The sequence below is a fragment of the Notothenia rossii genome, assembly GCF_949606895.1.
Source record: "Notothenia rossii genome assembly, chromosome: 8".
NCBI classification, from domain to species: domain Eukaryota; kingdom Metazoa; phylum Chordata; class Actinopteri; order Perciformes; family Nototheniidae; genus Notothenia; species Notothenia rossii.
In genome coordinates this window covers 55,766,251-55,787,660 of record NC_136906.1, presented here as the reverse complement: position 1 = coordinate 55,787,660, position 21,410 = coordinate 55,766,251, and the positions used below count along the sequence as shown (strand labels likewise).

General features: G+C 43.9%; 1 protein-coding gene across 4 annotated transcripts in view; it reads left to right on the top strand.

Moving 5' to 3' along the window:
* LOC307014109 (kinesin-like protein KIF13B) overlaps positions 1–21,410 on the top strand; it is a 55,211-nt gene that overhangs the window by 12,870 nt on the left and 20,931 nt on the right. For all 4 annotated transcript variants that reach the window (XM_079641835.1, XM_079641834.1, XM_079641833.1 and 1 more), the window contains exons 9-23: positions 569–656; positions 773–907; positions 1,769–1,881; positions 7,023–7,134; positions 8,276–8,488; positions 8,572–8,682; positions 10,431–10,565; positions 10,813–10,943; positions 11,799–11,885; positions 12,076–12,260; positions 14,040–14,253; positions 14,777–14,939; positions 19,483–19,629; positions 20,029–20,178; positions 21,155–21,268. In XM_079641835.1, coding sequence (XP_079497961.1) covers positions 569–656; positions 773–907; positions 1,769–1,881; positions 7,023–7,134; positions 8,276–8,488; positions 8,572–8,682; positions 10,431–10,565; positions 10,813–10,943; positions 11,799–11,885; positions 12,076–12,260; positions 14,040–14,253; positions 14,777–14,939; positions 19,483–19,629; positions 20,029–20,178; positions 21,155–21,268 — 2,098 coding nt within the window. The remainder of the gene's footprint in view (positions 1–568; positions 657–772; positions 908–1,768; positions 1,882–7,022; positions 7,135–8,275; positions 8,489–8,571; positions 8,683–10,430; positions 10,566–10,812; positions 10,944–11,798; positions 11,886–12,075; positions 12,261–14,039; positions 14,254–14,776; positions 14,940–19,482; positions 19,630–20,028; positions 20,179–21,154; positions 21,269–21,410) is intronic.

Here is a 21,410-nt window from a genome sequence, read left to right as displayed (position 1 = left end):
TGGCATAGCAGATAAAACGCAAACAATAAGAAAGACTAAGCTTGCATATTAAATATAGAGAAAAGCACACATTAGTAATACAATAAGATTAAAGACAAATAAGTACTAACCCATTGCTAAAAATAAGTAGCAGCATTTTAAAAGCTAGGTGAACATTTAAAGAGAGATATTATGAAAGTATCTATGAAACGTACATCACGGATTATTGGACAGTAGATTAGAACAAAAGGGGTTGGCCTTCCTTATCAGTCTGTTTCGTCTCTTCCTGTCTGCAGCTGGTATGCTGCTGCCCCAGCAGACCACACCATAACATATGTAGTCACTTTTTAAAAATATAAAAGCCCATGATATTATAATATTTATAATTGGCTCGACATGACAAAACTAAGATCAAAGTGCTTTTGCATTTAATTTTTTATTATAAGAGCAGAATACTACTATTCTATAATTGTATGATACTGTAAAAAGAGAACAGTTTATTTGTATACTTTGATGAACACTTTTCTGCTAATACTTCTCTACTTAGTAACATTAGATTGAATAAATAAGAACTGTCTCTTCTCTGCAGAAACCGCCAGGCTCTGAGAGTGAGAGAGCACAAAGTGATGGGGCCTTACGTGGACGGCCTGTCCCGCCTGGCTGTGGCCTGCTACACGGTACCTTATCATTTGATTTCTGCTCTGGTTTTCCTTTGCTCTCCAGACATAGCCAAGGGAAACATGTTATTTCATAAAGTACGGCGCAGACGAGACGTGTGTTTGTTTGCTGACAGGACATCGAGTCTCTGATGTCAGAGGGAAATAAATCTCGCACTGTTGCCGCGACCAATATGAACGAAGAGAGCAGCAGATCCCACGCTGTGTTCAACATCATCCTCACACACACACTCACGGACCTGAAGTCTGAGGTAACACACTCACACATGCACACTGAGCTGTTGACAAAAATCCCAAATCATTAAGTACTTTGAAACCCTATATAATCAATATACCTGTTTTAAATGATACTTATTTATACAGATTTTAAATGGCAAACAAAGTCTAAACGTCCCTCATGTTTCTTGTCCAAGGTCAAAACCAGATTCAAAACATTTAATTGACTTATAAATAGTGAGAAAATGTAGCAATTCTCACATACAGTATATAAACCTAAAAAATCAATGTTCTCTTGGTGATTAAAGGTTTTAAACAATTATTATTGATGTTGGTACATGTTCTGTTGAATCAAAATGTAGTATTATTTATTTATTTTCATTCTTTCTTTGTTCAACTGGAAATTATAAATAAATGTAACCTTTATTTTTAATTAGGATAGAGTGTCATTAAAAAAATAAATATAAAAAATGTTTTGCTGGCAAAAAAACTAAAACCTTACAAATGAAGACAAAAAACATCATTTTTCAAATAACAGAATCAAAATAGGAGGACTTATTTAAGGCAACAGGTCTCTTTTTGGTTTCTATGAAAAATCGTGAGGCTTAAATGAGAGAGAATCATCATTTACAATTCCTTATTTTTAGTTTCTTCTTCTTTTAGAATTGACCTTGACTGCAATATTAAGGACTGTTTTAGCAGTTGGCACTTTGACATGCATTCCAAATGAATGCTCAGCTCATGATTCAATCTCTTTTGGTTATCCATACATCTCCAGATTTACAGTCAAATGTCTCTCCACAATGACTGAAGATACTAAGAGAAAGAAGATTATATTTGATGAGTAAAGTTCAACATAATCTATAAATCGAAGTGTTGTTTTGTGTCCCCTGCAGACGAGTGGAGAGAAGGTGAGCAAGCTGAGTCTGGTGGATCTGGCCGGCAGCGAGCGGGCGGCGAAGACCGGAGCAGCGGGGGAACGTCTGAAAGAAGGCAGCAACATCAATAAGTGAGTCAACAAAAACTGATTAACAACATTAAAGACCTCAACCAAGTTCTTCTTCTAAGAACTAAATGAAGTGACACGCTGTAGTTGCCTGGGGACGAGGGAGAGATGGAGGGAGATGGAATTATAATGTTATTTAAAAAAAACTCCCACTGAGCACCAATAAGGATTTCAACTTTCATTTCGAGTTAAATCTGAATGATATTGAAAATGTGATGTAACCTGATAACTGAGGTTACCTACTGTAACCCCAGCTTCTATGAGTAAATGGCGCAGCCCTCTAAGGCTATCGCTATTGGGTAATCCCCCTGCGCACCCGCGCAGCACTGAAACACTTGTAGTCCACGCCCACCCGCAAGGTGGGCCCCGCCCTCGGGCCTCCTTCCGGTATAAATAGGAAGGAGGCCCGACAATCTGCTCCCATACAAAATAACTTTTCTTCCGCTATTCGTAGAGCCAGTGGGGCCCAGCGCTTAGAGGGCTGCGCCATTTAATCATAGAAGCTGGGGTTACAGTAGGTAACCTCAGTTCTATTTCGTATATGGCTTCGCCCTCTAATGCTATCGCTATTGGGTTAAGGGCGAAGCATGATGTAGTCTGCGCCCCACTGGGTCCGCCCGGCACTAGAAGCACAGACACACCTGCTCAATAACACCCCATGCCTGTTGTGCCATGCGTAATGGCTCATCACCGTCCCTGGAACATAGCAAAACATGCCTATCTTCCCTGACGGGATGAAGGCTGGGAACAATACATACCCAGCCGCTGTGAGAAAGTGGAGACGAAGGTCCCACCTTGCCCAGCAATCATAGAGGGGGAACAGCAGCTCTCTGCGTGTCAGACAGGAGAGCGCCCAGCTGGATCCCTGACGTCACTCATTCTGACAAGACACTCCGTACAGGGTGTGTCAGAGAGGAATGGTAGACATCCCTTAAATACAATTGAATAAATGAACAGGGGGAAGACCAAGATGCAGCAGTGCAAATGTCTTCCACTGACATTCCTCCGTGCAAAGCCGTGGAGGAGGACATTCCTCTGGTGGAGTGCGCATTGATGTTCTCCGGGAGATCCACCCCAGAGGAGACATAAGCCTGTGACACATCTTCACACAGCCAGTGTGACAGCCGTTGTGCAGACAGAGGCTGCCCGATCGAGCGCTCTCTATAATGCACAAACAGGCGCTGAGAATGGCGCAAGGCAGCCGTGCGCGCCACTAGCAGGACAGCGCGCGCACAGGACAGAGGAGATGAGACGCAGCTTCTTCCTCCGACCTGTGAGGAGGGGGAAAGAAGCCATCCAAGGTGATCACTCATGACTCTAAAGAGCTTGTGATGACCTTTGGCATAAAAGCCGGGTTAGGGCGTGAAACAGCTGAACTGCCATCTCCTTGGATCCGGAGGCATGACGGAGCCACAGAGAGAGCAGACAAATCACTCACCCTTTTCCCTGATAGAGCCAAAAGTAATACTACTTTGGCTGACAACAGTTTAAGGGGAACCTGGTCTAAAGGTTCAAATGGGGCTTTGCTTTAGTGCGCGTAACACCAAAGCCAAATCCCACTTTGGCGCCAGTGCGCGTGACACAGGTCTGAGTCTCCGTACTCCTCGCATAACACGGCTGCTGCGCTCTGCGAGCCCCTCTGTTCAATTCGCCGGGAATATACATTGCTCTGATGAGAGCAACGTGTGTGCGCGCCCAGAACAGCAGCCGCCTGGCTGCGTTCAGAAGCTGATCGTACTCCTCCCTGGCGATTGAGGTAGGCTGCTTCCATAGCCGTGGCCTGTTGTCTGTGCGAATCAACACATTGATTGTAAAGCAACGGGGCGACTCCCCCGTTTTTTTCAGAGATTTAGAAAAATAGCGGAGTAAAAACCGCGCAAGACACTGTTCCTGGGATGACAGGAGTGTTTCTTGTATCCCATGGAACTGCTGGGGGGGAGAGGCTTCTCTGTGATGTGCCGTAATGGTCGTCATGGTGACGAGCCACGCCATCACCGGCGCTGCGAGGGAGTTTCCACACGCTGCATTTCACTCCGTCTCTCATCATGAGGCGCGTACACGCCCAGGGGATGAGAGGTGTGTGCATGTTGTCCACACGAGGCGTTATAACGGTGCTCGTGGTCATTATGACCGTGTGTAGGAGGCATAACTGGGACAGAGGAATACCGCAAGCTCTGCAGTTTATAAACCAATAGGTTAAAAACAGCAGGCTTCTGCAGCGAATGAACCACCTCTGGAGTCCCCCTGTTGGAAGAGACCCAGGGGTATCATCACGTGACCAGCTGACGCCAACGCAGAGCAGCTGCGTCACGGAGAGGGCTGTGTGGGTTGTGACACGCCGGAGGAGAGCTGTCAGTTCCTCCGCTCGCTGCCGCGAGTGCCGCGCTCTCATGCTGGCTGAGTTTAATTCCACTCCCAGATAACGATTGTCTGAGAGGGAAGAGGACAGCTCTTCTTCCAATTTATTATGAAACCCAGGCTTTGACAGATGCGATACGAGATGTACCGTCTGTAAAGCGACTTCCTCTCTGGAGCGAGCCAGCAAATAGCAGGTCGTCCAGAGAAAACCACACTCTCATCCCTCCTCTGTGTAGTGGCTCCAGCCTTCTCTACACAAATGCGAGGAGCCAGGAAATATCCGAACGGCAGACTATTGTCCGTTCTGATATTCACTAAAATGAGAAAACGCAGGAATTTCCTGTGTTTCGGGATGATGGGTACGTGGAAGTATGCATCCTTCAGGTGGAAGTGAACCAGTCGTCCTGGTGAAAACATTCCAGCACCTGTTTGATCGTCAGCATGTGGAATACTGACAGATCGAGGATGTCTCATTCCCCCAGCCTTTTTCGGGATTAGAAAAATAACGGGAGTGAAAACCCCTGATTTTCCTCCCTTTGAGGAACCCTGGAAATATCCTCTTTCAACAGGAGTTCCAGCAGCTCGGATTGGAGCGCAAGACATAGCTTCTGGGAGGACAGGAGTGTTTCCTGTATCCCATTGAACTGTGGGGGTGGGGGAGAGGCGAACTGCAGGACTTATCCTCTGCTGATCAACCTGCTCATCCATCTGTCCATCAGACAGACGCGCTGCCACTCTGTGAAAACCTCTGAGAGCGGGCGCACGTGCTCGAGATGTGTTTGGTCGTCATGGTGACGAGCCACGCCACGCCAGAGCCCCTGCCGCCGCTGCCCGTGAGGCAACCCAAGGTGTGCTTGGACCGAAAGGGCTGCGCGGGGGCCTCCACACACTGCGTCTCACTCCGACTCTCATCATGAGGCGCGTACACGCTCAGGGGATGAATGGAGGTGTGTGCAGTGCTGTCCACATGAGGCGTTATAACGGCGCTCAGGGGTTTATTATGACCGTGTGTAGGAGGCGTATCTCGGACAGAGGAATGCCGCAAGCTCTGCAGGTTATTAACCGAGGTTAAACCCGGCAGGCTTCTGCAGCGAGCCCTGCTGTCTACTTAATCAACAGATTATTGGCAGCCGGCTTAATTACCGGCTCTGCTTCCTCGGAGGCTCTCGAGGAGCAGACCAGGAGCGGGGAGCCTCACTCCCCTTTGACTCGCCGCCGGGAGACCCTGTCTCTGGGGTGGCGGGGGAGCGGAGACGTGGGACGGAGCCCCTGCAGCCGCCGAAGGGCGAGTCTGACGCCGAGGCGGTTGCTGTGGGCGTCACTCCGCTTGCGGCCTCCTGTGGCCGGCGCGGCTGCTGCGGGCGTTGGTGCCGCCGTGGGTGCTCAGCAGGCTGGAGCCAGCTGACATGCTGGCGAATGCCGTCCGCCTGTTCCGCAGCCGTCTTCATGGACTCCACCATGGCGTGGAACTGGGGTCCTAACAGCTTGTACGGGCTGATTGGAGCGTCCAGTAGCACTTTTCTGGCCGTCTCTGTAACAGACGCCTGCTGCAGGTGGCGCTGGATCTGTGTCACTCACGCGGAAATCCTCGCCTGGGAGACAGCAACGGACACGCACAGAGTGAGCGCCGTGCTGGCCGCCTTGCTGATTTCCTCTGCCTCGGTGGTGGACCGCTCTACCAGTGTCACCACCGAGGTGGAGAGCAGCGCGACGATATTCGCCGCCGCCAGAAAGGCACACTGGCGCACCCGGTCGGCCTGGCGGGAGACATACTCTCTGGGGGAGCTCAACGTAGGGCGCCGTCCTGTGGCGACGGAGAAGGGGACCGCATGCTCGGCCGCCAAACCAGCCCCCTGCTCCGACTCTGTCTCCCCCGTCCGGGTGAGAGGAGGGAGGAGAGAACCGCACGGTGAACCATGGAGGGAGACGGGGTAGGAGTCGCCCGACTCCTGCCCCGGCACTCGGCTCCAGGGACATGCTGCCGTCCACGTGCCGGACGGGCCAATCGTCCTCGTCGGCCGCAGCAGCTAGAGCGTCCGCTCTTCGCTTCCTGTCGGCTGATGGGAGACGGGCACAATCTGAGCAAGCGACCTGCTAGCTGAGAGCCACGTCCGCGTGCTCTGGCCCCAGGCAGGATTCGCACATTGCGTGCTGGTCATAGCTCATGATATATCCTGAGCCACATGAGGGACAATTTCGGACGCAGTTGTTGCTCATGATGTTTAATGGTTCTGTGCTTCAGTAACTGCTGAGGTTTGCTGAAAAAAAGAGGGAGCAGATTGTCGGGCCTTCTTCCTATTCATACCGGAAGGAGGCCCGAGGGCGGGGCCCACCTTGCGGGTGGGCGTGGACTACAAGTGTTTCAGTGCTGCGCGGGTGCGCAGGGGGATTACCCAATAGCGATAGCCTTAGAGGGCGAAGCCATATACGAAATAGAACTTCCTTTTACCTGTGGATTACCTCAATATCAAATGCAATGCAAGTAAATACAATAAAAGACACATTTCAATAGGATGTGTTTTACTTAAGTGTATTATAACTAGAAAGAAGTTGGCTGGGATTGTGTGTTTTCAGTCTACACCGTAGGTCTACTCTCACTTTTGAGTTTGTGCTGGCTGTGTAAGTGTGGTAAATGGGCGTCTACCAATCACAGGGTGGGCGGTTCCACCCACATTCCCTGCAGTAAACAAAAGTGTCCTTGGGGGAAATTCTTTCAGGCCAAGATGTACTTTGTTATTTTTGTTCTTCCCCCCCCCCCCTCTGTGCCCCCCACCCCCTCCCTGCAGATCCCTCAGTACTCTGGGTCTAGTTATCTCTGCCTTGGCTGACCAGGGAGCGGGGAAGAACAGGAGCAAGTTTGTCCCCTACAGAGACTCTGTGCTCACCTGGCTGCTCAAGGTACAGAGACACATGAGCACACCTTTAAAGATTCCTCTACAGACAAACAGCTGGAGTCCTGTGTCTTTAGCTTCAGTTATATTGCACTTGGTTACCTTTTGAATTCACTACAGAATTCAAGATAAAGAAAAATACAAAAAAAGTGCAAATAAACATATAAGATAGAATAAGATAAAACTGAATTTATAATTAAATACGTTACAGTCAAATAAATACTGTTTACTGAATAGTTTATAAATATGTGGATCAATAAGAACAAAAACCATTTTCTAAATCCAAAGAAATAGTGCTTTGGAGTCTCTAAATAATTCATTTTCTGGATTGCTCTTGCTCATTATGCCTATCAAGCTTCTGGGCTCAGATGGTTATTTGAATGTGTCTGAACAAGATTACATTTTGTTCTGCACTTCTTAAGTCCCTTACATTAGAGACCATTGCATTTCTACTTTAGCTTTAAAGGTCCCGTGTCATGCTTTTCTGGTTATTACCCGCCCCCTTGTGTGTTATGTAGCTTTTTCTGCATGTAAACGGTCTGCAGAGTCACAAACCCTCAAAGTACACCCTGTAGCGAGTAAAACTCTAACACAGAAAAGACCAGTCTATGCTACCCCAGAACGCCTCGTTGGAGATTTTCTTTTTCCATTGTTTACTTCTTAGGTATAGTGACGTATTTTGCCTATTGAGCTTCAGGTTTAGCCCTACTGGTTATTTCTATTAGCTGTACTCAGTTAGCAAAAGCCCCCTTTTGCCAGTCTTTATTTGAAAATGTTTCTAAATTACTCTTTAATTTGGCTCCTTGTAGAATTATCATTGGGTTAAGTGTAGCTATATAAAACTCGCATAAACCCAGATTCCCCTAAAAACTGCCTGCGTTTAAATCATACATTAAGTAATTTTTTCTTTATCCTAAAGTGGATTTTCTTTGTTTTGCACAGTGCAGTCTGAGAGTTTTAAGTGACAGAAATCACAAAAATTTGATTCTAATTGTCAAATTTTGTTTGAAAACGAAACTCCTCATCTCATTTCTGACATAATTTGACAAAAGATAATTTGCTATCACTATTTACCAGAGGGATATTTGTTCAGACAGAGATAAACTGAAGAGTCATCTGTCTCTTTCTTGGATTTATTTTTCCTACAGGACAGCCTGGGAGGGAACAGCCGCACCGCCATGGTCGCCACCATCAGCCCCGCTGCGGACAACTATGACGAGACGCTGTCCACCCTGCGCTACGCCGACCGCGCCAAGAGCATCGTCAACCACGCCGTCGTCAACGAAGACCCCAACGCCAGGATCATCAGAGAGCTGCGGGAGGAAGTGGAGAAGCTGAGGGAGCAGCTCACAGAGGCTGAGGTTAGGGTTACAGCAGTTTGTGAATATTGAAATACAAACACAGTAATGTGCCTTTTGTAATGCAGCTTCTGTCACTCTCACAGTCCATGAAGGCCCCCGATCTGAAGGACAGGCTGGAGGAGTCGGAGAAACTGATCCAAGAAATGACCTACACCTGGGAGGACAAGCTCAGGAAGACTGAGGCTATTGCACAGGTAACACACACACACACACACACACACACACACACACACACACACACACACACACACACACACACACACACACACACACACACACACACACACACACACACACACACACACACACACACACACACACACACACACACACACACACACACACACACACACACACACACACACACACACACACACACACACACACACACACACACACACACTCTCTTTCTCTCTTTCTCTCTTTCTCTCTCTCTCTCTCTCTCTCTCTCTCTCTCTCTCTCTCTCTCTCTCTCTCTCACACACACACCCTACGTTACATGCATACAAGCCTCCTAGCACTCTAGGGCCCTGTCACTTCCTCTTTAATTAAGAAAAGATTGGTGCAGTGATGATGTATTCTGTAGGACCAAGAAGTTAGCATCTCAAGGGGTCCCTTGAGAAAATCATCTGGATTTTTCCATTAGCGTTATGATTATGGCAGATAAAAACATCTGTTGCTAAAAAACTTCTAAAATAGTTACAGGTTTTATTCAAAATCTCCACATTTGAACGCCCCTTATATATAAGCGATCTACATACATCACAATTGAATGACTTCTTTGTCTCCAGCGCTGAGCTATGGCTAATGTTTAGCGTGATGACGTTTAGTAGTCTTATTCTGCCACTTGTTATCAACTGCCATTTGAAATAATGTATTAGTTTTCTGCCTTGTGTGACTTCATTCACTTATGTTTTGTACTGAGTTTTTTCAGTAAGGATATTATTTTCACAGCACAGAGTGGTGCAGGAATGAGTGTTAAAACCCGGAAATGAGTTTGCATTTTACAAATGTAGCATGTTTCTGGTTCCCATAACTCAAAGTTGTTTTTTGATCAAGGTCTGAAATAAGATCTGTGTTTAGCACATGCTTATGAAGATGTCACGTTTTGTTCTAAAGCATGATATACAGTATCAGTAATGACCCTACTTGTGAATGTCTGACGCTTCTATGTGTCATAAATACAGCGGTCACTTACAAATGCGACTATTAAACATCATCGGGCTGAACATTAGCCGCCTTTATCTTGATCAGATTTGCAGCCATTCAACCGTCATGTAGTTTGTTTATACCCTAATGTTAGCTTTTGATTAATGCCGATAGCATTTACGCTTCAACAATCCTAAAAGTGGTGTTAATATATAGAGATTATCCACATCTTATTCTCGGTTATATTCTGAAATCCAATAGAAAATGCTTTACATCGAGGGTGCCCTTGGGATGCTAACTTCTGAGTCATCTCTGCACACACAGAGAAAAGACTCTATTCTTACGGCCCCTACACATGGCGGCGTGCGTTGCCGCTTCAACGCTTCTGCCCATTCACTTTGAATGGGGTGACGTCACGATTCGCCGAACTGCATTGTGGGAGCAAAGCGTAGCTTCTCTCGCGGTGCTCGCTGCAAAAGTAGAGCAATGTTCTACTTTTGACGCCTCGATAGAGGCGTCAAAAGTACAGGGTCAGCCAATCGAATCATATGCCAGTACAAGCTCTAGCCAATCAAACCGCGTGCTTGTGTGTCTGGGGCGGGAGATTCATGTGATTGGTTGTTGGTCGAGTTTCAGCCCCCCTCGCCAGCAAGCGACAACGCACGCCGCCGTGTTTAGGGGCCGTTACTGTAGCTCCTTTTGTTTTCACTCTAACATTTCTCTCGCAGCTAAAGAACAGAATAGTCAACTTATCGGCTGTTGTATTCAAATGTTGTATGTATGTTTCCTGTAGGAGCGTCAGAGGCAGCTGGAGAATCTGGGCATCTCCCTGCAGTCGTCTGGAATCAGAGTGGTGGATGACAAGTGTTTCCTGGTCAACCTCAACGCTGACCCCGCCCTCAACGAGCTGCTGGTGTACTATCTGAAGGTACCTGATACACAGTCCAGTGCTCTTTACTGTACACACTGTAGGCTGAACTACAGAGGGGCACACCAGATGTAAACTAGGGCTGTACCAAATCGTTTTTAATCAACACTAAAATTCAGCGCAGCATTATTCTTTCTAACGCCAGTAAATGAGCATAAGACTGAAAACGTTCAAACCTTCATTTAAAAACCCCAAATAGAAGCTGCGTATTTACAAGATATGTATGTTTCTTCCTCCCGTGATCCAGGAGCACACGCGGGTGGGCTCAGCTAACTCTCAGGACATCCAGCTGTGTGGGATGGCCATCCAGGCAGAGCACTGTGTCATGGACATCACAGAGAGCAGCGGGGTGATGCTCACTCCTCACCGCAACGCTCGGTATGTGCTCACCTCAGTCAACAACATCTATCATTGATTCACAGAGGAGCTCTCTGTGCACCGCTGATTTTACTTTCTCATATTTTTGACAAGATATGGAAATTCTTTCCATGCTGAGAAATCACTTTTAGATCGAAACACCAAGCACTAGATTATAAGAACTGACAGCAAGGGTCATAGATGGTAGCACTTGCATTTAAAGCTGTGCTAATAGATATTTAAGTCAAAGGGTAACTTCTTTATTTTTCAACCTGAACCCTATTTTTTCATGTTATGTGACATATGTCTAATGAGGACATTTATTTTTGAAATTGGTCAATTGAGCAAGAGCGCTGCACTATATGGGCTGCAATCTAATTATTTGAGGAAATTCTGCACCATAAAGGTTGTCCATTTAAAATGCTTAATGTTGCCAGTGACAGGCTCAAATTGTTCTTATTAGAATTTGATAGCACTTTGAAAAGGACTCTTACAGAGAAATTCAACTTTTTGTTCTACACTTTGCTCAATCTGGTATGGTTTTGTCATTATGTCTAACCGAGTCTTGCTCAAGGAGAAGATATTCTCCAGTCTGACAGCAATTTGAAAAGGGAATCTTTCCATGAGATACCATACTTTAGGAAATACACATTTTAATACAAAACCATTTGTTTCAAAGTAGGAAGGGAAATTATCCGAATCAATAAGTGTCTTTTCTAGTTTACATAGAAACAGGAAATAAGAAGGATATGGACCTGACTAAGTATTAAATGCTACCAGATGAGTAATGTAAGCAATGTTCATTGTTTTCAGTAGTTGACCATGTAAACTATCATCTTTTCTCATGTTGCATACATCTTCTTTTGCCACCTGTAGAACGTGTGTGAACGGTGCCGCAGTCACCAGTCCGGTCCAGCTTCACCATGGTGACCGTATACTGTGGGGGAACAACCACTTCTTCAGGTCTGCTTCACCTACAGTGTTTACTCGAAGTGAAGATATAGAGCTGAACCCCACATGTTTCTACAGCATGCATTTACATGTGATCAAAAACACTTCATTGTGTCTCTTCCTATTTTTGTAACACTTCCTCTTCTGTCACCCACTTTGTTACATACATCAATACACACCGCCTGCTGATGGACGCACACAGGATCAGCCTGCCGAGGCACATGGTGCACACAGGGGCTGAGGATGAGGAGGGGGTGATGAAGACGTGTCTGAGCAGCGACCAGCTGGAGGTGGACTTTGACACGTCCAGCGACGTTTCCAGCGAGCTGAGCTTCGGATACGAGTTTGCTCAGGCCGAAGTCATGATGAAAGGCATGGGCAACAACGGTGAGTCACTCTGAGAGGTGATGAATGAGCGCTTTGATATAAACAATATGAACATATGCTTATTTCATATGATACAGTAAAATACATGCAGATGCGTTTAACTTCCTCAGAGCGTGTTTTTAGGTTGGCAGTTATGGTAAAAAAATATAGTGACGATGCATGACTCAGCATTTTTACACAGCTAACTGATATTGTGTCTATACAACTCTTTAAAAAAGGATCTCAAAAAGTATGCATGTGTGAGACATTTCACATTGATTTGACTTACTGATAGCACTTTACATTAAAGCTCGGTAAAAACATTCTTACAGTGAAGTCATAGTTGTATAATAAGGTGGAAATAATTAGAGTATGACCAGGTAATACCTTGGTATTAATAATGGGTATTTCTGTGTATTTTTTGAATTAAAAGTTTGTAAAAGGGTACAAACGGGCAAAAAATGTATAATTAATAATTATATAATATTTGTTATAATAAATATATATACAAATATGTATTGTAATGAAACACATTTACTGTAAAGATAGCAACAAGACAAACGACTAAAATAAATTAATAGTATAATGATATGTTGGTAATATTATGGTAACCAGCTAACAATAACATAGTAATATTATTGCAAGATTTGGATTAAAATGGTTATAAAGTGAAATAAATAGGGTAAATATGTTATAATTATGGTGCAATATCATTTTAGTTTTTCTTTACATTTTAGTTAATGTGTCTAAAACCTTCCAAATCCTACAGAAATTGGTCATAAACCATATTATAAGGCTGAATGCATCAACCCTTATCTTAAAGTAAAACTATAAATGGTGTGATCAATGCTTTAATTGTTACTTGTAAACACTTGGTAGTTTCTAAGTAATAACCATGAGTCAGGGCAGCAAAATGCTACGCTATCTGTTTCTGTTATTAACATGGTAATATTAGATAAACAACAAACACCAAGAGGCATAATGATTCAATGGAAACACTGTGGTAGATTTCTGTAAATGCCACACCATAAACGATAGATTTGGTTAAAGGTCTAAATATACTTGTCATGGGAGTGGAAACATTGAAGCAGAGACCCCCTCGTGTTTTTATGACCTCCTCACCCATCTAACTCATGTCATATCTGTGGAGCATGTCATTGAAAGTGGCTGTTGGCAGTTGGCACCAAAATAACTTTTAGTTCTGTCAACTTTTTCACAAATGACTTAAGGACAACCAGTGTCAACAAATCCCAGGAAAAGACCAATTTGTTCCCTGCCCTGTCCCCTGGCACTCTGCCCAAAAGCCCTTTGGTCCTGAAGATATACATCTGTAGTAATGGGTCACTTTGGAAATACACACAATACTTGTTGAGTCATTGTCACATCTGTGACTAGCTTTATTCCTATCCATCCAGATGTTACAGTTGTATCACACAATGTCCATCAAGTAACTCCAGCAGGTAACAGCTTGTGTGCAGAATAATTGAAATATATCCCTGAATGTTTTTAATGTGGGACAGGTACTTATATATTTCTCACAATGTCCTGGTTGTGTAAATCCTGCACAGACGACTTTAATGTGGGACATTTTGGATTTTCCTGAGTGCATCCTTTTCAAGCAGTTCCAAGTTGTTGACTAAACAAAGACAAGGACTTTTCATTTTAACAGTTTTTATTGATGCTAATTTTCATTTGATAGGAAAGAATTGCAAACTCTAAACTTCTTCCCACTCCTCCCTCCCTTTCCTCTCTGTCCCTCCTGCGGCCCCTCCTCCTCCTCCTCCTCCTCCTCCCCCTCAGACCCCCTGCAGTCGGTGCTGCAGACCCTGGAGAGGCAGCATGAGGAGGAGAAGCGCTGCGCCCTGGAGCGTCAGAGGCTGATATACGAGCAGGAGCTGCAGCAGCTCCGCCAGAAGCTGACTCCGGAGAAACCCTCTCACCTGCTGGACCCTGCAGGAGCTGCTGCAACGTCACACATCTCCCAGAAACGCATGCGCCGCTGGAGCGAGGACAGGTGAGAGACAACGGGAGGATAATCATAATAATCATAATAATCTTTATTTGTATAGCACCTTTCATACAATACGTGCAGTTCAAAGTGCTTCACATAGACATAGAATACAATTACCAGTAAAAGACATAAAACAAACAAAAAATAGCATACAGTAGACATATCAAAAATGAATTTAGATTAAAGGTACAACGATGAAATTGTGCATTAAAAGGAGGATAGTGCAAAACACACTATCAGGTGACAGGTTAAAGAAGAGTTAGCTTCCAAAAAGGCTAAATTGTACAAATGTGTTATGAGTTATTTTTTTAAAGACTTCCACCAAGCTGGCTTCCCCTCTACAGGTATTTTGTTCCATAGCTTTGGGGCTTAGTAAATGAAAGCTGCCTCACCAAACTTCTTTTTACCGCTGTTTCTGGGAACTTCTAAGAATGCGACACTTTAACTGACCCCTGTTGTCTTTAAAGGAGAAACATACATTCATCACATTCATCAGATGCTTTGTAAACTTGTGTGTGTGTCTCAGAGAAGCGATGATGACTCGCAGCCTGCGGCGCCTCAGGGAGCAGATCGTGCGGGCCAACCTGCTGGCTCAGGAGGCCGGGTTCATCGCCGAGGAGATGAGCAAGAGGACGGAGTACCTGGTCACGCTGCAGATACCTGCTGCCAACCTGGATGCTAACAGGAAGGTAGGGTGTGTTGTGTGCAGGGCCAGTTCTAGACAATTTGCTGCCCTAGGCGAGATTTTTGCTGGCGCCCAAAAAACAATTTCAAGTCCTGAGAAAGTCAAATATGACGGTGTGTAAAACTTCCCTGCCCAGCCAAAAAAAAGTAACCACTTTGATTTAACTAGGCCAGTAGGTAAGGACTTTCCACTGCATAATAACTGCAGCGATGTACAGTGGGGCAAAAAAGTATTTAGTCAGCCACCAATTGTGCAAGTTCTCCCACTTAAAAAGATGAGAGAGGCCTGTAATTTTCATCCTAGGTATACCTCAACTATGAGAGACAGAATGGGGGGAAAGAATCCAGGAAATCACATTGTAGGATTTTTAATGAATTAATTGGTAAATTCCTCGGTAAAATAAGTATTTGGTCACCTTCAAACAAACAAGATTTCTGGCTCTCACAGACCTGTAACTTCTTCTTTAAGAGCCTCCTCTGTCCTCCACTTGTTAACTGTATTAATGGCACCTGTTTGCACTCGTTATCAGTATAAAAGACACCTGTCCACAACCTCAAACAGTCACACTCCAAACTCCACTATGGCCAAGACCAAAGAGCTGTCAAAGGACACCAGAAACAAAATTGTAGACCTGCGGGTGGGGTCAAAATGATCACAAGAACGGTGAGCAAAAATCCCAGAACCACACGGGGGGACCTAGTCAATGAGCTGCAGAGAGCTGGGACCAAAGTAACAAAGGCTACCATCAGTAACACACTACGCCGCCAGGGACTCAAATCCTGCAGTGCCAGACGTGTCCCCCTGCTTAAGCCAGTACATGTCCAGGCCCGTCTGAAGTTTGCAAGAGCATTTAGATGATCCAGAAGAGGATTGGGAGAATGTCATATGGTCAGATGAAACCAAAATATAACTTTTTGGTAAAAACTCAACTAGACGTGTTTGGAGGAGAAAGAATGCTGAGTTGCATCCAAAGAACACCATACCTACTGTGAAACATAGGGGTGGAAACATCATGCTTTGGGGCTGTTTTTCTGCAAAGGGACCAGGACGACTGATCCGTGTAAAGGAAAGAATGAATGGGGCCATGTATTGTGAGATTTTGATTGACAACCTCCTTCCATCAGCAAGGGCATTGCAGATGAAACGTGGCTGGGTCTTTCAGCATGACAATGATCCCAAACACACCGCCCGGGCCACGAAGGAGTGGCTTCGTAAGAAGCATTTCAAGGTCCTGGAGTGGCCTAGCCACTCTCCAGATCTCAACCCCATAGAAAATCTTTGGAGGGAGTTGAAAGTCTGTGTTGCCCAGCGACAGCCCCAAAACATCACTGCTCTAGAGGAGATCTGCATGGAGGAATGGGCCAAAATACCAGCAACAGTGTGTGAAAACCTTGTGAAGACTTACAGAAAACGTTTGACCTCTGTCATTGCCAACAAAGGGTACACTCTAAAAACGAATTCAGGCGACCTTCAACTCCACTTAATTAAATGCATGGTTGCAAGAAAAAAAATGTGAGTTAATCGATTTAGATAAACATTTTAAGTTGCAAACATTCATTTATAAGTTGTGTTGACGTAATAATGTCGGTTATTACATCAACTTAATATTGTGTGTAATTTGAACTCTGATTTCTGCGTTAATTGACTTAAAACAAAATTCAAGTTGTAGCAAGTAATGCAATTGGCTTGATTACTTAATTGTTCTACACCGTGAGTTAAGGATGTCAAGTCCACTCCCACTTCACATGCCTGGACAAGTTCCGACAGTTAAGACAAATAAAAAATACTACTGTATACAAAGGACATTTTAATGTGAGTGTCATCTTTTGTCATTTAAATACAGTAGATATTTGTAGTTGCACTGTATAGGCAAATTGCTGTTTGACCAAAATTAGCAGCCTTTGAACTGTGAATAGTTATGTGAAAGGATACAAAGTAGTAGAGGCTACTGTGAGAGTAAAAATACTTTGGTTACTATTGTGATATCGCTTTTTATTAAAAATGAATCTCGGTGAAGCAGATCAAGGACATGCTTCTTGAGGTAGGATCGTTATTTAGAGTTGTCATTGAAATGCAAGTTGTTGGCAGTCACCCATTCAGAATATATTAATTTAGGTCATTTCTCTTTTTTTCCTTTTTCAAAAATAGCACAATACAATTTAAGTATGCAGAGAACTATAGCCATCCGCTGCCTTGTCGTGTACCTTGGAGAGAAGGAAGAGGACCTTTTCAAGGAGTTTAGCGACGTAATTAAAAATCTTGAAATAAAATAAAATCCATGGGCACAGTGTAACACTGTAAACACAGGACAAAAGCACTGCTCTCTGTCAGTTACATTTTGAAGCATATTGCACTTTTGGCCACACCCCAATCAATAATATCTTCGCAACGTTCAGCATGGATAGGTGTTGACAGCAATGGCATGGGAAAAGGATTGTGTACAATTTGAAAAGTGGCTTCTGCTCTTCACTTAACCAGTTCAAATATTGTATGGAACGAACCTGCAAAAAAGATGAGAAGACAAACTAAAACTTGCACGGTTGTGATTGACAAAATCTGTCCACATGCATTTAAGCACTGGGCAAAGTACTCAAAAGCACCTCTGTGTGTCTTCAGGACCACATTGCCATGACACACATGCAGACTCAATAGGTGAAAACAATACCAGCGTTGCTTTAGCAGCTGGTAATAATGGCTCTGAATTAGCTAAGAGTAACAGTGTAAAAAGTATGCAGTTACCTAATTCATTATCTCTTATGCGCTAACCTATTATTCAATGTGCTTCAAAAGGACATGAATATCGCCTTCATCAGTGACCGATCCACCCCAGGATCTGACCATACGATGACAACCATCGCGGTCGAGGGAAACAAATGAATGAGCAAGCATTCTGCGTTAAATGTGTTCATACTGTTTAAAATAATGACTGTCGGCAGTGTAAACATCTTTATTACATCTTTTGTAAAATTGATGTGTGTGATCTGCAGATTGGTGGCCATTGAGAGTTTGTCACTGTAGTTTTACAAACATTTTACCGATTTTACATATTTGGCACTGGCATCATTTTTTTCAAGATTTAAATGAAGCTCAGCACAAGTTCTTTCAGCAAGACTGGGTGTATATACATCCGCAGCTGCTTATAATCAGCTCATCACAGGCGTTCTCTTTAACCTATTACATTCACCTCATTCTCCAGCAGCCAATCAACGTGCTGCAGCCAAACTATAAAATGGTTCTCCTCTCTCCTGCAGTCAGCTGTGATTTCAGGTGTTCATGCACCTTATCATATGGCATGTGTCAATAAATGTTCAAACAAAATGAATTCTCTCCTGATTGAAACATCATGTGTTGAAATAAACAACTAATATTTTTGTTGTGGAATTAATTTCTTTCTTTAAAAGGCAAAAACATGAAAAAGCTAAGAAAAAAAATATTGAATACAATATATTTGGAGCAACTTAATTTAGAAAAGCCTCTCAGTCTGACAGGAGAGCTCTCTTCCACCCTGGTTGTAGAAACATCTTCTTCTAATATCCGTTAGCGCAGCTGGCACCAGATTCTAATAACAACAGCGCCGGTACCGGTGCGCCCTCTCCCTCGCTCGCTCTCTCGCTCCCACGCTCACTTGCATTTCGGCTGTGAGCTGCGGGCGCCTGATAAGCCAACATCCCCCACTTTCATCACTTACAGCGCCCACCGTACAGGGCAAATGAAAAGTGTAACCGGGGCGAAAAGGGTGTTACATTTACTTAATTATGAATGTTGTTACATCAAGGCCGAAAATTAGGATGAGCGCCAACGGTAAAGAAATCTGGCGCCCTAGGCGACCGCCTATGCCAAAAACCGGCCCTGGTTGTGTGTTTCACTCATATTGTGGGGGCGTACATCTGTTCACACAGTCACATTGTGGAGACTCGCCTTCCTTTTGGGTACAAAATGAATCAGAAAACTTCAATTATGTGTGGAGAAATGTAGTTTTTTTGCTCCCCCACAAATTAAAATAAAAAATTAATGCAAGGGTCTTTTTAAAGATTAAGGTAACAGGAGATTTCTGGGAAATAAAAGTAAGTCCATGTTAAGTAGGGCTGCACCATTATTGCCAAAAATCATGAACATTACTTTTTTTGGTTTCTTCATACAGACACATTCCATTTGCTTTTTATTTAGAGCCAATATATACAAAGAAAACATGAAAGAAAACATTATCAATTGATTTTTTTAGACAACATTTTGATTACCAGAGCACTGCCTCAACTCCAATGATCCATGTTTCTGCTAAGGTTAAAATCTTTGCATCAAATTGAAACTCAAACAAGATTATTACTCAACTGAATTCCGTGCTTTTTTTACATTTGCCCTCTTTTGTTTATTACCTTTCTACTCTGGAAATTCTGACTCCGTTAAGAACTATATTATCCTGCTGCTACTCCAGAAACGGGTCATCTGTAATATAAGTGACATCATCTGCATAAAATACTGTTCCTCCGCTAAGATTTTAAGGTCACCACGGATAAGAAGCAGATTTCTCTCTCCCCCCCTCTCCATAGCGTGATGTCGTGTTGAGTGAGCCGGCCATCCAGGTGCGGCGTAAAGGGAAAGGGAAGCAGATCTGGGCTCTGGAGAAGATGGAGAACAGGCTGGTGGACATGAGGGAGCTCTACCAGGAGTGGAAGGACTTTGACGAAGACAACGCTGTGAGTGAACACAGATACGAGCCTGATGACGCACTGACTCGGATAAATGAATGTCATCATAATCTGTAGAACATTTACAGTTTAATTCAGTGATATGTAGATGTGTCAGCTGATATCTGATAAGAATAATCTGATTAGTTTCATTTCTGCCATTTTGCTTACCTCATTGACTTAATGCTTAAAAAATAGGGACACAAAATAAGCACAGTGAACAAAGAATATGCAAATAAAATATGGGCAAATATGATGGACTTCTTTATGAAAAATAAATAAATAAAGTCCTGATGGATCATTAGAACTCCAGTTTTCCAACAATACAGTCTAACATTTGACCCTGAAGTTAAAAAGTGATGACCCCCTCAGTCTCACCAAGTTTTTTTCATTTTCTCTCGAACCAAGGTGATGCGGTCCTACTTCAAACGTGCCGACCCGTTCTTCGACGAGCAGGAGAACCACTCTCTGATCGGCGTGGCTAACGTCTTCCTGGCATGCCTGTTCTACGACGTCAAGCTGCAGTACGCAGTGCCCATCATCAACCAGAAGGGGGAGGTAGGAGGCCCTATTTACAATACACACACAGACAATTTAGATACCATTTTTACAAGATCTTAAACTAATAAAATATACTGTATATTTGTTTATTTGATTAAACACCTCTTTTCGAGCAAATGCAAAGCTCCCCTCATAAATATGTGTATATTGCAATGTAAGAATGACTTTGATGTGAAAGGGGTTGCTTGTAGTGGTGACACATTTACAGAACATTAGCATCGGTCAGCTCATTATTTAGCTGTTTCTGGACCATCAAGTCCACAGTTTTGGTCTACCATGCTCTCATCGGCAGCAGTTTTTCAGAGGAAACTCCAATAACCTACTGTAAACTTTGGATCCTGCTCCAAGCAGCAGACACGCACAGCAGAAAAAATGTTTAGCCTGGGAAGAAAAATTGGCAGGGGAATTTATTTTAGTGTTTCTTTTTGGAGTACTACATGTGGCCACAAGAGGCTGAAGTGCTCCTTTACCACATGTTATAAATACAACTGAAAGTGGCCGATTATAATATATTTCTAGCCAAAAGACAGACAGGACAGTTATGTTTCATAACTTGCTAACAGAAAATGTACTGTATGTACCTTTTGGTTTAGAGTGCATAGAGAAATCTAAAGTCGCCTGGAAAAAAAACATTAAAGCTTTAGTTCTAGTAGGAGCATGGGGTAGTGGTACACTGCACCCTCTTGTGGTATAACACGTAAGTTAGTTAGTAGAAAAATAATCTTGGCATATTTCACATATGTTATTAGGGAACAGATTATCCTGGAAAAACGGTTTTCTAACTTGCCTCTCATGGCAAGTATGTATTGCTTATTTGGATTATTAGGCATCACAATAATATAAGCCTATGTTATGCACTAAATGGTAATAAGCCTCACTGACTAGAAAAAAGTACTTAAATGGTAGGAAAAAAAGACTTGTTTGCTTCCTGCTGAAGTGACAATGGGACCCTCCCTCTGTGTGTGCTCATCAGGTTGCAGGCCGGCTGCATGTGGAGGTGAGGCCGGGAACAGAGAGCTCTGAGGAGGACGCTGCAGGACAGAGCAACTCAGACGGAGACACACAGGACCGCAAACTGGACTGTGTGGTGAGAACAGGCTTCTGTGTTTCATTCAGTTGGAAATGAGCAAAATGCAGGAACAAGTCATAGAAGAATTATAGAATTGGAGGGATGAAACCCTCTTTAATGGTCACACATGCAGAGCACACAGCACACACAGTGACATGTG